Consider the following 14,284-nt stretch of genomic DNA (forward strand, 5'->3'; position numbering starts at 1 on the left):
CCACCTGGGAATGGGGTCCTCCAACGGCATGGCTTGCAGGAGTCCTGGGGTCATGCTCCTGCTCCCAGGTGTGACACTGCCTGACAGACAGAGCAGCACAACGCAGGATGCCCACCACCCTCAAGAAATGCACAGCTCAAAATCAGAATCTTGGTTAATGGGTGCCAACCCACGCTGACCACCTTGGCTGCTGTCCCTCAGGGTGTCCATCAAAGGAATCAGCAGCTCGGTATCCACAGCACCATCACCCCTGATGGTCACAGCTAGGTCAGAACCATTCCCACCAGACTAAATCATTGATAATCAAGCACGACACATAGAAATGGTAAAAAAGAACCGCACTTCACTTCCCTTCATTGAGGGTTGCAGTGCCATCATACCTCTAAGCATAACTTCTCAAAACTCCCTCTTCAGTTTTCCACTGAGACTGTTTTCCCCTGCATGCTGTGCTGGGACCAGCACGCGGGATGGGAGCTGGGGCAGGGAGGAGCTCAGCCTGCCGCCAGCCTTGCCAACCCCGCACACCTCGCACGTCCACCCATTCCCAAGAGGCCGCCGGGTCTAGCTGCTTACCTGTGAGCTCCTCACGTGTTGTTTGGGGCACAGAGCTTCAGCAGACCCCTGTCAACCCGCGCTCTCTCTTATTAGGCTTTTTTTAAAAACCTGAAAGAAATGACACAGCACGCAAGGAAGAAATGTAAAATAAAGGTTGCAGAGGTATGAACAGGCTATGGAAAATGTGAACCTTTGCCTTCCACTACTGAATTCATCCAGGGAGAAACTGTGCTCTCTGACCAACAGCTGCCTGTGTAATACAGCATTTATACTAGGTGTATTCTGCACTTAGAATACATGCATTTTATATACTTACTGTTACAAGCAGTATTTTCAGAGCAGTTTTCCTTTGACTTGAAGTCCTTTTCTTCTGTGATCTCTTGCAGGCAGGTGAACCTCATGTATCATTCTCTTTTTCATTTTAAATGATGGAGCATTTTCCCCATGCTAGATACTGACCTTCTACCTCTTAAGCACCCTCTTTCTCTTCAGTAAAATGAGATTATGTTGAATAGTGACACTCAAGTACCTTTGGCATGAAAAAGTAGAGAAGGCCACGAAATCTCTCTTTAAAGCCATTTCTCCCACAAATCCCACTTCTGGCTTTACTCCTGGTTTCATGACTATCCCCTCCATGCCCACTGCCAGGGCTGTAACCCCATGTTTATAGGCCACTGCCCTACCCCAATCCCCCTCCTCTCTCCTTATCCCTCCCAGCCCGTCCTCGCACCCACCACAGCGAACCCAGAGAGCTGACCCACCTGCAAGCTCTCCTCTTTGCTGCTTTCCTAGTTGACTAAACATTTTCTCCAGTTCTGAAAAGCACTGGCTCAGTTTCTAGCATGCTAGGTAAGATTAAATAATCACCCTCACAGATGTAAAATATCACCATATGATTTATTAAAAAGTCCACAATTTTTACGGAGCTTATGAAAACATGGGGGGGAGGGGTTGTAAGCGTCCAGTGAAACAAGTGTCCTGTTCAGCTTTCTGCAGGTATCGGTCCCCAAATCGAAGGGTACATGAGCATCGCTTCCAGGGCAACACCAGCTGTGAGGGCGCGGAGGCACAGGGCAGGGACTGCCCTATTCCCACCTGCAGCTCTTCAGACCAACTCGGCTGTGCCTTCAAAACTTCTCCAAAACGCTGGGCCTTCCCAAAGCCCGAGCTAACATCCAGCAATGGCATCGCTCTCTAGTCCCACGGGGCCGCAGAGCCCACCAGCAGCAGGGGGATGGGTTTGGACTTCCCGGGGTAACAAAGCTCGTGCAGTGCAGCGTGGGCTGCATCCAGCTGGCACACATACAAGTAAATACCCACAAAATTGTGCAGAACCCCCCGCAGGAAGGCTCTGCTGCTGCTCATCACCTTCTGCCTCTCCTTGGGCAGCAAGAAGCCATTGTCTGTCAAACTTGAGTTATGAACTAAGAAGAGGCAATGAGAAGACACTCTCCAAACAAATTCACACTTCTGTGTAAAGCAGAATTCAGATATATTTAAGGAGAAAATACTTCTCTGTTGTGCTGTTTGGAAGGTAAGTATGATCAGATTTGGCTCTTCATTCAATAATTTCATTCCTCTATCATGCACTTCCCATTTCTTTCCCCTTGAGATTTACTTAATCCTACTTGAGAAAAGAAAACTGCTGATCAAGATGGGAGTTATTTCAGCATCTGTTGCTGAAACGTTACTTCATTTCTCCTGTCCTTTTTACTCTCCAGCACTCAGCAGTTTCCTCCAAGACTCTTAACTTCTCTTGTCTTCTGTTAATTAAAACCCAATTAGGATTGCCTGCTGATAACTGCACACTGGTCTAACAAAGCCTGGCCTGTTGCTGGGTTTATTTTAAGTGTCATATGAATCTGCAACAGCAGGTCTTACTGGAGCATAAACATAGCTCAAACTATTCTCTGCAAGCGTTCTTCTTCTTGCATGTGCTGTGCTAATTTGGCGAAAAGGTCTCTCTAGAAATTGTTTTCTTCAAAAATATTTAAAAAAAACATCCTTATGTTTCACACCTTGCATAAAATTGACAACGTTGATAGCTTTTAAATACCAACAACAGGGGAAGCAAGAAGGAACACAGAGGAAAATCGGTGTAACCACTGTGACCATGCCACTACCTTGCTCCAATACGTCCCGGTGAGGGACGATGAGCCCCCATGGCTAGGGGCATCCAGCTGCTTGGGCAGCTTAGGCAAACTGCACCTCCTAACCCCATCTGAAGATGTCACTGGCTACTTTTTAGCACCTTAGAACAGCTCTAGGAGTCATATGGCTTATTCCTATTCATTGCACAATAATCCTGCAATCTATTCTGCATTTAAAAAATAAGCCTTTCTGTAAATACAGTGTTATTTTTCCTGCTTTGCCTGCAGCCTCCTTTATATCGCTCCATGGAAAGTAAGCATATACCTCAGTGAACCCACTACTGAAATGTTGCCACAGCTACAGAGGTAAGCTAAGCAGCAGCAGTCACAGCACGAGGAGGCACAATACACACAAAAGCACTCCACTGTCATTTGGAAATGATAAGTCCATCTGGCACATTTGTTTTCAGTCATATAAAGAATTCCTCCTCATCATCCTCCGCTCTGTTTGCGGGGCTGGCTCGTGGTGTTTGCAAGTGGAACCCCGAAGCTCTTTGCCTTTCTCTTTCACTCCTTTTGGCTGCAGCAAACAGCAGCTGGGTCCTGTCCTGGCAGGGCACGGCACCACTGGCCCCATCCACAGGTGCTCGCGGCTGGAGGAGGCTGCTCCGCAGGTCCCTGGAAAAGCGGTTCAGCAGGCAGCGGCCGCTCGCAAGGTTCGCCACCGTAAGCCCGGTGTCAACGTTGGTCTCCGCTGCCTGCTGACGAATGCAGCTCTCCTGGAGAGAAGCCTGCAGCTTGCTGCTCGCCTGCCTGCGGAGAGAGGTGGCATCCCACCACGACCGGGTGGCTGGACCGCTGTGAGAAGAGCAGAAGTGCCTGTGGAGGTCACCACTGGCTTGCTCAGGAGTAAGGGCTTCGCTTTGGTCAGATTTTGGTTTACCCTTTGTGGATCTGACCTCCTGGCTTCTCCACCCAGGATTACCCCGCTTCACAGGGAAAGGGGCTGGGACAGAGTCCTGCAGGATTTTTTCATTGCCTGCATTATTATGCTGATGGGAAAACCCAACATTTGCTTCATGGGGCTTGGAGCTGTCTTGAACCTGTTGAAGAAAATTTGGAGAGAACCCCATTAACATACCGTTCTACCTTGATGTCCTGGTTTCAGCTGGGATAGAATTGATTGTCTTCCTAGTAACTGGTACAGTGCTATGTTTTTGAGTTCAATATGAGAAGAATGTTGATAACACTGATGTTTTCAGTTGCTAAATAATGTTTAGTCCAAAGTCAAGGATTTTTCAGGTTCTGATGCCCAGCCAGCAAGAAGGCTGGAGGGGCACAAGAAGTCAGGAGGGGGCACAGCCAGGACAGCTGACCCAAACTGGCCAAAGGGGTATTCCATACCGTGTGACATCATGCCCAGTATATAAACTGGGGGGGAGTGGGGGTGGGGGATCGCCGCTCAGGGACTAACTGGGCATCGATTGGCAGGTGGTGAGCAATTGCACTGTGCATCATTTGTATATTCCAATCCTTTTATTATTACTGTTGTCATTTTATTAGTGTTATCATTATCATTATTAGTTTCTTCTTTTCTGTTCTATTAAACCATTCTTATCTCAACCCACAAGTTTTACTTCTTTTCCTGATTTTCTCCCCCATCCCACTGGGTGGGTGGGGGAGTGAGTGAGCAGCTGTGTGGTGCTTAGCTGCTGGTTGGGGTTAAATCACGACACTTGACCAAGCAATGTTGCTCTCACCCAGCCTCGCTGTGCTGAAATCACCTGCAGTGTGAGTCAGTCAGGGCCCCACTAGAGAACAGCATTGGAGTCTTACAAGCCTGAGCGATGGCAGATGAAACTTAATGTAGATAACGTGATGCACATGGAGAAAAACAATCCCAGCTTCACATACAAAATGCTAGGTTGTAAGCTGACTGTAACCCAGGGGCCTAATTTCTGTGACAGGCAGCACCATGTTAGCATCAGTTCAATGCCTGACAGCAGTCTAGAAAGCAAATGAAATCTTAAGAATTATTCCGAACGAAATGGAGAACATTGTTATGCGTGGTGCAGCTCTGGTCCCAAAGCTGGACCATGGTGCCTGTCCCTCACCTGCAGCTCACAACAGAGTATCATGGAGGTGGAAGTGCTCAGAAATGGACAACAAAGATAATTGCAAGTACAGTAAAGGAACAATCATGCATGCTGGTAATTTTAAGCCTGGGGAAAAAAACCAGTTTGGGAGGGAGAGGATAAAAGGCTAAAACACCATGAGCCACCTGGAGAAACAGATAGGCATTGTCCATTCCCCACCATCTGCAATGCAAGAAGCAGAGGCCATCAAATGAAGCCAGCTGGAGACAGTTTCAATTAAATGAATGTGGCAATAGACCAGGGGAAGTCCCTGCCAAAGTATGTTGTGGATAAAAAAAGTTCACATGGATTCAAGGAGAAACTAGATGAACACTTGGAAAGGAGAGTCACTGCCCGTTACCACAGCTGGCTTCAGAAGACCCTGAAGTTTAACACAGGCAGCTCAGGAGTCTATCAGTGGGGTGTAACACATGCATTTGTCCTCTTGCTGTTCATGCCAAGGCAGCCACCTATGGTCAGACACAGGCCTGTGGGCAGACAGATGTGGCTGAAACCCAGTCTAGACAAAAAACCTGAATCACCATGTAGTAGCTATCAAGCTCTTACACCTCTGTTTGGGATTTTCCTGATGGCAGCATGCACATGCTGTGGTGCTCATGGGCAGCTTTCAGAGAGCCCTCAGCACTAGTGCACACACACGACAGATTTGCTGCAGGTGACCTAAACACAGCACACACAAATAGCTGTGCCTGTCCCCAAACCTTCTTGGTGGCTATAGAACTACCGGAGCTCCTTCACATCTGCAAATCCTGACTGGCTGTTTTTGGAAAGAAACTTGTTCAGGAAGCTCTGGATCAAATGGCATTTCTTTGATGGCTGGGCAACACGTGGACCAACAGTAATCCAGGGAGGAGACACCCATCAGACCAGTGAGGCCAAGGGGACCAGGACCTGCTGAGCGTGTCCCACTTCTTCCCATGGGGCGTGCCGCCCCTGGGGACACCAGCCCAGAGCAAGGCACCTGCCTCACCAATCCTCTGCAAGACTAGAGACACATTTCATGTCTTTATTTACAAAACAGCACACGGAGATGGCCCTACTCTCCTACTTAAGACTCCTACTTGAGTCTTATGGCTAAACTTGTAAAATTTGAGCCACAGGGATCTGCTGTAAACACTCAGAGAAAGGACATGGAATGGAACAGTAATTAGTGAGCAACTTCAGCAAAAAAAGAGAGGATGTGCTTTATTTACTTCTTTATCAAACTAGGTGGCTTGGGTTATCTCTTCCCCAATAAAACCAAGGAAAGAGTTCTTGCAGGCTCAGGGTGGTAGTCTGCAAGCAGACCCTTGGATTTGGTTTGCAATAAGTCAGAGGGGAAAAAATAAATCATTTTCAGGTACTTAGACTAAAGATTTACAGTATGAATTGAAGCATTGTGAAATAAAGTGCTGTGTGCTAGGCTGTCAGCATGCTGTGTGGAGCACGGACACAAGATACACATCCTCAGGTTCAAGTGGACTCCAGCTTCCCTTGCCAGGAGCACAGTGCAGCATGGGTACACCCCCAAAAAAGCTTCCAAATTTCCTGCCAATGAATTCATGTGTGTCTGTCAGCTTAAAGACCTTGTACCTACAGCAGGAAGAACCACAAAGTAATTTAGGAAGGGACCTCTGGAGGTCACCTGCCCAGTCCTCTGCTCCAGGCAGGACCAACTTCAAAGCTACATGAAGATGCTCGGGCCTTGTCCAGTCCAAGTGGGTGGCAAACCAGTTCATAAAGTAATACTGAATGAGAAGTACAAAAAGGCTGCCCTGAGGATTAGTGCTCAGAGTAGCATAAAAATAGGCCAGAGAGAATAATTAACTTGATTTGTAACAAATGAGCTATGGAAGGAAAAAATAAAAACACAGGATGGGCAAATTATTTAAATATCCAAATTAAAAAAAAAAAAAAAATCAGAGGTGGGAAGGGTTGTTACAATAGAAAGAAAGCACTCTGAGCTAAACTGCCCTCCTGCTCACATGTATAATTCCCACTATGTATGATCTTAGCGCAATCTTTTTTTGTTGTTTTTTTTATTTATTTGTATTCATACAACCTCTGGACCACACACTTGAACAGAAAAGGCAGAGATTTCCTATGAAACACTTCTTTGGCACTTTCACCCAACTGCAACTCACTCAAAAGCTCACAAAATCTATCACAGGCTATGTTGTATCAACACTGTACTTATATCTGGTTTTGGATGCTAAATATCTGCTTTCAAAAACATTTATAATGTAATAACTTATCAAAAGAATAGGCTGCTACGATCATTTGATTCAGGCAGGGAAGGAAGGATGTTAAACTAGCCTGCTCAAAAAAGCATTAATACTTTTAATTTCAGGCAAGCAGTAATGATGTTAATGTAACAATATAAAAACATTCCAAGGATCTGTGCTTATATTTATCAACAGCATCACAGCACTGGCAGATACCAATTACTGCATTCACAAATTCAGAAGAAAGCATGAACAAGCAAAATCTTAATTTCCATTTTGAACCAGTCCCCGCTTTCCTTGGAAGAAAAAAACCCAAACCTAAAAAACCTCCTCTCAGAGCACCCCAGACACATACCTGAAGCAGAATTTTATTTCCTTCATAGTCCCGCGTTTGCCACCTGGTGCTACTGACAGGAATACAGGGGTTAGGCAGGAGAGGCACCAGCTGCCCAATCTCTCGCACCTTGAACTGCAAGGCTGATGACTCCTTCGGCTCAGCAGCCACCCCGACGGGCAGCTGCTTCAAGCAGAGCTGCACGGCAATGTTTTGGGTTGCGTACAACACGAAGACACAGAAGTTACTTTTCTGCATAGTCGCTTCTTGCTGTAGGATCATCTCATAGAGTCTCACTGCGTCCTCATAGTTATCAAAACTGCAGTAGAGGGTGACACGCAGGATTTCAGGGCCACAGTGCACCCGCCTGATGCCCCACACAGGCATCTGGTCATCCAGGCTGTAGAAGTCCTGGTGAGCTGGGGCATAAGGGTGGCTTTGCCCATTAGCAATCTGGGCACACTGGTAGCGCCAGGGTGGACGCTGGAATTGCTCATGGACCTGGAAAATCCGTTCTTCTCCCAAGTCCTCATGTAGAAAAAGGAGAACAGATATTCCAGGAAAGCCACAGCTTCTCTTACGATATCTCTCATAGTATTTCAATGGAGTAACTCGCTCGGACACCGTGAAAAGGCGAATGTCTGGGCAGATCCACTCCAAAAGCCGATCCAGAGTTTGCTGCAGAAGCAATAAGTGTCCTGAATTGGCGAGAAGGTGCACAGTCATCAGAAAGTCTGCTCTGTCATCCATTGCAAAGGTTCCTGACAAAAAATAAAACCGGACAAATTGGTGCCTTCCCTCTCCTTCTCCTACTACCAGAGCCTCAGTAACACGAGGGGTGTACTCTAAGACTTCAATCAAATGAATTCAATCCTCTACAGGCTTTGCAATAACCCGATGAAATACGCAGGTACGCACAGTTAATGTGCACAAGGAGGCAGGCAAGGAGTGATGAGGCATTACGTGACCAGTCCCAGGTCACTCACATCAGAGCAGAGCTCAGCTGAAGGCTCATTTTCCAACTCCAGGACTTGAGCTCTGGTCACTGTGTACATGCAACTGATGCGTCCAGAAACACCTGTGTGTCCTACTGCTCCTGTCCTTCGCAACACAGGGCAGCAGAGATGAAGAGCACTGAAACACAACAGCAGTAATTCTCCAAGATGAGGTGATGTTGTAAGCACACTTGCCTGTCAGCAGTGGAAGCAGATGCTCCGGATCCATCCGAGTCCCACCAGTGTGCATCTCAGTGCGATTGCAGCCTTTTGCAAAGGCAATGTGGCACTTGAAAACCTCAGCATGTTTTCTTGTAGTCAGCAGGCTGGTTTTAGCTCATTGTAAAAAGCTCATGATCTTTGCGAGTCACACCCTTCTGGGGTGTACAGATAAGCTATTCTTTAGAAACAAGGAAGGAAAACAGACTAACAAAAGAAAAAAACCCAACATGTGAACACAACCGATAACAATAAGGGCAGATATGAATCAGCCTCAGGAAAGAGGAGCTTTGGGAAAAAACTTTGACTCCTAGTTATGCACTTCACAACACAGGTGGCTTGCTGCCTAGCTGGAAACCAGGTTCTGGGTTATTATACATAGCCCATAAAAGCTGGGTACCAGGCTTCCCCCTTTCAGTGCTCTGTTTGCCTCTTTTCTCTCTCTCTCTCTTTTTTTTTTTTTTTTTTTTTTTTAATGCTGAGATACCCATGTAATCAGCACCCTTCAGCAAACTCCAGATTTTTTTCCTTGCTCCTTGGGTTTACATATTGGCACTTAATTTAGCTTATTGTGTAGACTGCAATAGGAATGCTGAATATACACCTCTTTCCAGGCCTCTTCTAGTATCTAGACAATAAATCACACTGTCCCTTCATCTCCTTATTTTTCCAACCCAGGAGCAATACATACAAGTCAAGCCAACTCCCATTTTCTATACAGAACTGCCCCCACTGCAGCCAGTATTTAAATCAGAACTGGGGCCTCCAACGATGCATCCAGCTCCATCTAATTAAGAACAACACATCTCTCTCTGCTGATATACCAATTTCCCTCTCAAACAGCCAAGCACACAAAGCAGTGGTTCACTGTGCACAAATCCCAGCATTAATAAGAGTCTGTTATTCAAAACTCTGAACTAATTTTTTTAATTTTTTTTTTAAATACAACCCTAGCTTTATATTCAGCTGAGCAAAATCTCCAAGGTCTAAAGGCACAAGTAGCGGTGCCTTGGTTTCCTTTACGTAGAAGATCACTCTCACTGGTAGAAATTCACATTCATGCTTTAAAATCGTACTGACACCAATGTGCAATAAAAATAAAAAGGCCGACTAGAAAGTGAGGAAAAAAATTAATTTGTACTGATAGAGACAAACCCATCCGCAACACTTCCAAGCAAGCAACAACAACTGTTGGGAGGAAGACAAAAAAATCCAGCCTTCGGACAATTGCAGGAAGAGAGCGAAGAGAAGAGTGCAAGTACTCAAAACATTAAAACGCTCTAGATGAGGTCTGAACAACACAATTTTACTAAAATATGGAAAAGGAAATGATTCATCAACCCTTTGCTAAAGGCCAGGGGGCAAGCAGTCATCTGCCTTCCTGCAGGTGAGGAAAAGGGGCATTTTGCCTGTACAAGAAAACATGGAAACAAAGGAAGTTCATCGGGGCTCAGTTTGTAGCTGGGAGCACCAGCTGCATTTCAGGGTCCCTGTTGTGGTGGGAAGCAACGGTGCTGGGCACGGCAGAGATGCCCGGCACGGCCATGGCGGCAGCGTGCCGAAGCAAGGCATCACCCTGCGGTGCTGCCTTAGGGCCAGACAAACGAACACAGACCCGTAAGGGTCAAAGCGGGTAGATATGAGTGAACACAAACACGGGTGGGAGAAGCAATCCTCACCCCATGGGTACAGCTGTGGGACTGCAGGCTGGCGTATGGCCAGCAACGCTGACAGGGGCTGAGCTGGCAGTTGGGTGAAAGTGGCGGCTTTGCGCCCAGCAGCAGCCTGAAACAATGGCATTACTAGGGAAAGGATAGCGAGGGAAATGGAAAACATGGTATGGCAACCTATAAATCCACAGCGCATCTGTACCTTGAATAGTATGTGCTGTTCCAGCTGCCCTTTAAAAAGAGAGATGTGGAGATTTAGGGAGAAAGCAGGAGGAGGAAGACAAGAGTAATGAAAGAAGCCGCTTCAGTGAGGGTAGCAAGCTGATGAGGACCTTCAGCCTGGAGAAGGAACCATGGCAGGATATACTATAGATCTATAAGGTTATGAGTGGCATCAGGAGGGTAAAGGGGCAGCCATAGGTTAAAGTACCCTCCCAAAAAGCAGCAAGGGGACCAACTGCAGCTACCAAAACTCATTTCCGAGCAAGTGAGGAAACACTTCTCCACACACATCGTTAAGCCTGCCACAAGGCAATGTGATAGTAGAAGGTTTTGGGGATTCGGAAGGTGACTGAGCACATGCACGGATGTAGGATTTACCAGACTGCTAGGGGCTGGGTGGCAAGTTCAGGGACATGCCGCAATGCCTCTGAAAACGCAGAGCGTGTGCGTTGGCTCAGCCGCAGAGCTCTTGCTCCACCATGCTCACCCCACCTGCACGCTCGCTCCCTCCCCGGGTGACCACCCCCTTGGGCTGCTACTACACCGCAGTCCCGGTACCTGCCCTCCCTTTCCGCTTCTCCCACAGAGCAGGGCACCCCGCCACTTCTCCACCGGCAAACCGTTCATTCTCATGGGCGTGAAGAGGGAGCGAGTGCTGCTCTCCTTGCACAGTCCCATCAAGCACTACAGGCTCACACGGCTCTCTGTCCCCATCCCCACTCGAATCGCATCAGCCTGGCGGTTTAAAATCCCATGGGGGCAGCAGCGTCGTAGTGAAGAAGATAAAGTACTGGTAACATGAACTCTTGCAAAGCAGCTGTAGAGAGTAAGGGCTGGCAAGCTGGAAGGAGTAGGGGTTTGGAAACGATGCAGACACCACATCTCCCTCCAGCTCCTGCTGTAGCCAGTGGGAGCCAAACTGGTTTCCAGAAGGGCAGGTGCCTCCCACAAAGACTGCTGAAGGTGACCAGCATCTCTCCTGTGCAGAGCTGGGATCTGATGTAGCTGCCACCTATTTCAAGTGTCACCAGGTTTTACAACGGCCAAGAAACTGAGCCTACACACAAAAAGGGCCAAATCACGAACCCTGCCACCATGCCGTGTTTCCTCTGTGAGCAGTGCGCTTGCTGGGGTGGGACGGAGAAGCAGTCTCAGCTGTGAGCTCTAGCTGATAGAGCTGCCTGGAGAACAGTTTTAGGCCTGGTTCTCGGACCCATAAGCCCTCCAGCAGCTCCAGGTCAGGGGTCCCCACCACTCCCACCACAAGGAGCATGGGATGAACTGAACATCAGCCTTGCCTGAACCCCTCCTTCAGAGAGCAGCCCCACCACCCACGCTGGCTAAGCACCATCCAGTAAAGGAGTGCTCTGCTCCTCTTCCACTTTGCTTTGACATCTAAATGTCCATGGGGAAGGGCTCAAATCCAGGCTCCTCAACCTTGGGCAAGGGTATTCTCATGCCCTCACTTTGTCCCCAATCTATTGCTCCCCTAAACCTTGGGGTAAAGCCAGGATGCCGTGACCCTTGCTGCTGCAGCCTGGTGAGTTTTGACCTCCTCACCCACTGCTTTTCTCAGAGGCACCAAGAAGGTCTCAGGTAGGAAAGGGATGACTGCCATCAGAACAAAGTGCTGCATTTTGGTGGATCTTGTAAGAAAAGGAAAGTGCTGGTTTCGCTCCGATCCCCCAATGTAATGAATCCTTGCCTTCCCCTTTGCTCCCCTTTCCCCCAGCTTTCCAGTCCAGCTGCCAAACGGAAAAGCACATTATTCATACTGACCTACTGAACACTCCAAGAAAGATTTCTCTAAGAGATTAGAAAAATAGCAGTTCAATCTTATGTGAAAAGTCACTCTGCTGAGGGGAGGGGGGAAAAAAATTCTGATATGGTACTCAAAAAATATGTTGGAGCTGCATTCCCACATGCTAGCGGCTAGCAACACAGCAGAACGTATAGCAGAACGACTGCTGGGGTAGTCCAGCTTCGTGTAAGAGCAGGTCAGATACGAATATTTGTATCTACCACCAATATATACACTAGTAAGCCCTGCATAAAATAAAGTCCAAAGGTAAACAACTAACAAACACTTTATTGTGTGAAGCCTCAGAGACTACTCTCTGCTACGTGTTTAAAATCTTGTGGAGGAAAGGCACAGCAAAATAATTAAAAAGTCTTTGTCATAATGAATTCTTAAGATGTGCCTAGTCCTCTGTGGTACTCAGAGCCCTTCACTCTAGCTGACACCAACAAGACTGATGATGCATCACAGGATTTAATAAGTTTATAGTAACATCTGTAAGGAAGTTACTTTTTAAGGATTTAGGCTTTGTATGGTAGCACATAATTAACTTAAGAGAGACTGGCTGTGAATTACCTAATCATCTCAGGAGCAGGCCTCATAAAATACCTGCAATGTCTTGGGCTTACTAACTGTTAAAAGACCTTTTTTTGTTTTACGCCAAATTCAAGCGCTGCCTATAACAAGGACAAAAATCCTAAATTAACCTGCTAGATGACAATTATCTGCAGCATAGACAGTACTGAGACAAAAAAAATCAGGATTAAGGTCTTACTTGGAAACTATAGGCTTTTCAAAGAGTTCGTCTCTTGCTCCAAACCTTGTGACTCCAATTCATCATCACTTCAGAGAAAAGTAAAACCCCAATGACCAAAAGAGCAAAAAACCATCTAGCCTACTACATTTTTTTAAGTAGACTTCTCTCCCAAACAGTTCTTGTTTCTTCTTTTTAACCAGCTAACAAAGAGTAGGAATCCAGCGAGGGTCTGTCAGCAGACACAGAAAATACAGAGAGCTCCACTGCACACTGCAAATCAGGATCCAAGGGCACACACGCACAAAAGAAAAGGAAAATAATTAAAAAACCCCAACCAATCAACCAATCAAAAAAACCCCCCAAAACAGTTATAAAGAGGAGAGGGACAGGGCAGCTTGCTGCAGGCTGCAGCCTGTCTTACCTCGCAGAGCTACCAGGAGGGCTGACCCTCGGCCGCTGCTGGGAGTCGCAGCTCCGACCTGGCAGCAGCATCAGCGCAGCGGGCTGCAACTCCTCCCATTGACGGGACCCAGCGACTTGAGACTCCTGCTGTGAGAAACACTATGCTAGGAGATGCACCGACAAGATAGAGTTTCAAGACTCATGGGAGATAAAATGCAAACTAAAATGAGAGAGGTTCCTCCGGACACTCAGCTGCAGCGGTTGGGGGAACAGGCATCCTCGCAGCACTACAGCACACACCATCAGAGGGACAGCTAGGATCAAACCACATCTTCCCTGTGCGCTTAGTGACTATATTTACAAAAGTAAAGCAAATAAGTTATCCTCAAGCAACATGGACTTTGGCGCAAATGCAAGGCTGGGAGAACAGCGCTGAGACACAGAGACGAGGGAGATCACTGGCAACGGACCAAACCACGACCCTGCCAAAGCCCACGTTAAAACTGCCATAGTCTTTGAGGCAATCAAGCTTTTACCATTGGTACCTGAACAATCTCTCAGGAAAAGAAGAGCCTAGACTGAGGACTGAGTTTCCAAATCTGAGGACTGAGTTTCCAAATACACGCCGACTTAAGCAGGATCTTGGAAACCTCACATTAAACCAGACTTACTGCAGTGATGCGAACTAGGCTGTATCACAGCTGCCAACCCCAAACAAGTTGCGGTTCTGCTTAAGCCAAAGCAAAGGCAATGGGGAGAGAGAGGATGCTGTGGCAGCCTGCAACAGTGTTGGGCGAGAGCCAGCGCGCTGATAGCACGGAGTGTGCAGCAACGCCGCCCTCCCTCCAGCCCCTCTTCTGCGCTCGGTGGGGTGCACGAGAT

General features: G+C 47.3%; 1 protein-coding gene across 1 annotated transcript; it reads right to left on the bottom strand.

Annotated features, from left to right (window-relative positions):
• Positions 1-1,433: 1,433 nt before the first annotated feature.
• On the bottom strand, positions 1,434-10,773 carry FAM124B (family with sequence similarity 124 member B). Its single transcript, XM_069792117.1, has 3 exons — positions 8,530-10,773; positions 7,361-8,100; positions 1,434-3,748 (listed from the first exon to the last, which is right to left on the bottom strand). The coding sequence occupies exons 1-3, from the start codon at positions 8,582-8,584 to the stop codon at positions 3,116-3,118; spliced, it is 1,428 nt and encodes a 475-aa protein (XP_069648218.1). The 5' UTR covers positions 8,585-10,773; the 3' UTR covers positions 1,434-3,115.
• Between the last annotated feature and the right edge of the window lie 3,511 nt (positions 10,774-14,284).

This window comes from Haliaeetus albicilla, chromosome 9, assembly GCF_947461875.1.
Source record: "Haliaeetus albicilla chromosome 9, bHalAlb1.1, whole genome shotgun sequence".
In the NCBI taxonomy this organism is placed as follows: domain Eukaryota; kingdom Metazoa; phylum Chordata; class Aves; order Accipitriformes; family Accipitridae; genus Haliaeetus; species Haliaeetus albicilla.

Coding starts and splice junctions, on each gene's coding strand:
- FAM124B (XM_069792117.1), bottom strand. CDS start 8,584: ATGCACACTGGTGGGACTCGGATGGATCCGGAGCATCTGCTTCCACTG. Junction 8,101..8,529: donor TCTGCTTCCACTGCTGACAG/GCAAGTGTGCTT, acceptor ATTTTTTGTCAG/GAACCTTTGCAATGGATGAC. Junction 3,749..7,360: donor GAAATAAAATTCTGCTTCAG/GTATGTGTCTGG, acceptor TTTCTTCAACAG/GTTCAAGACAGCTCCAAGCC.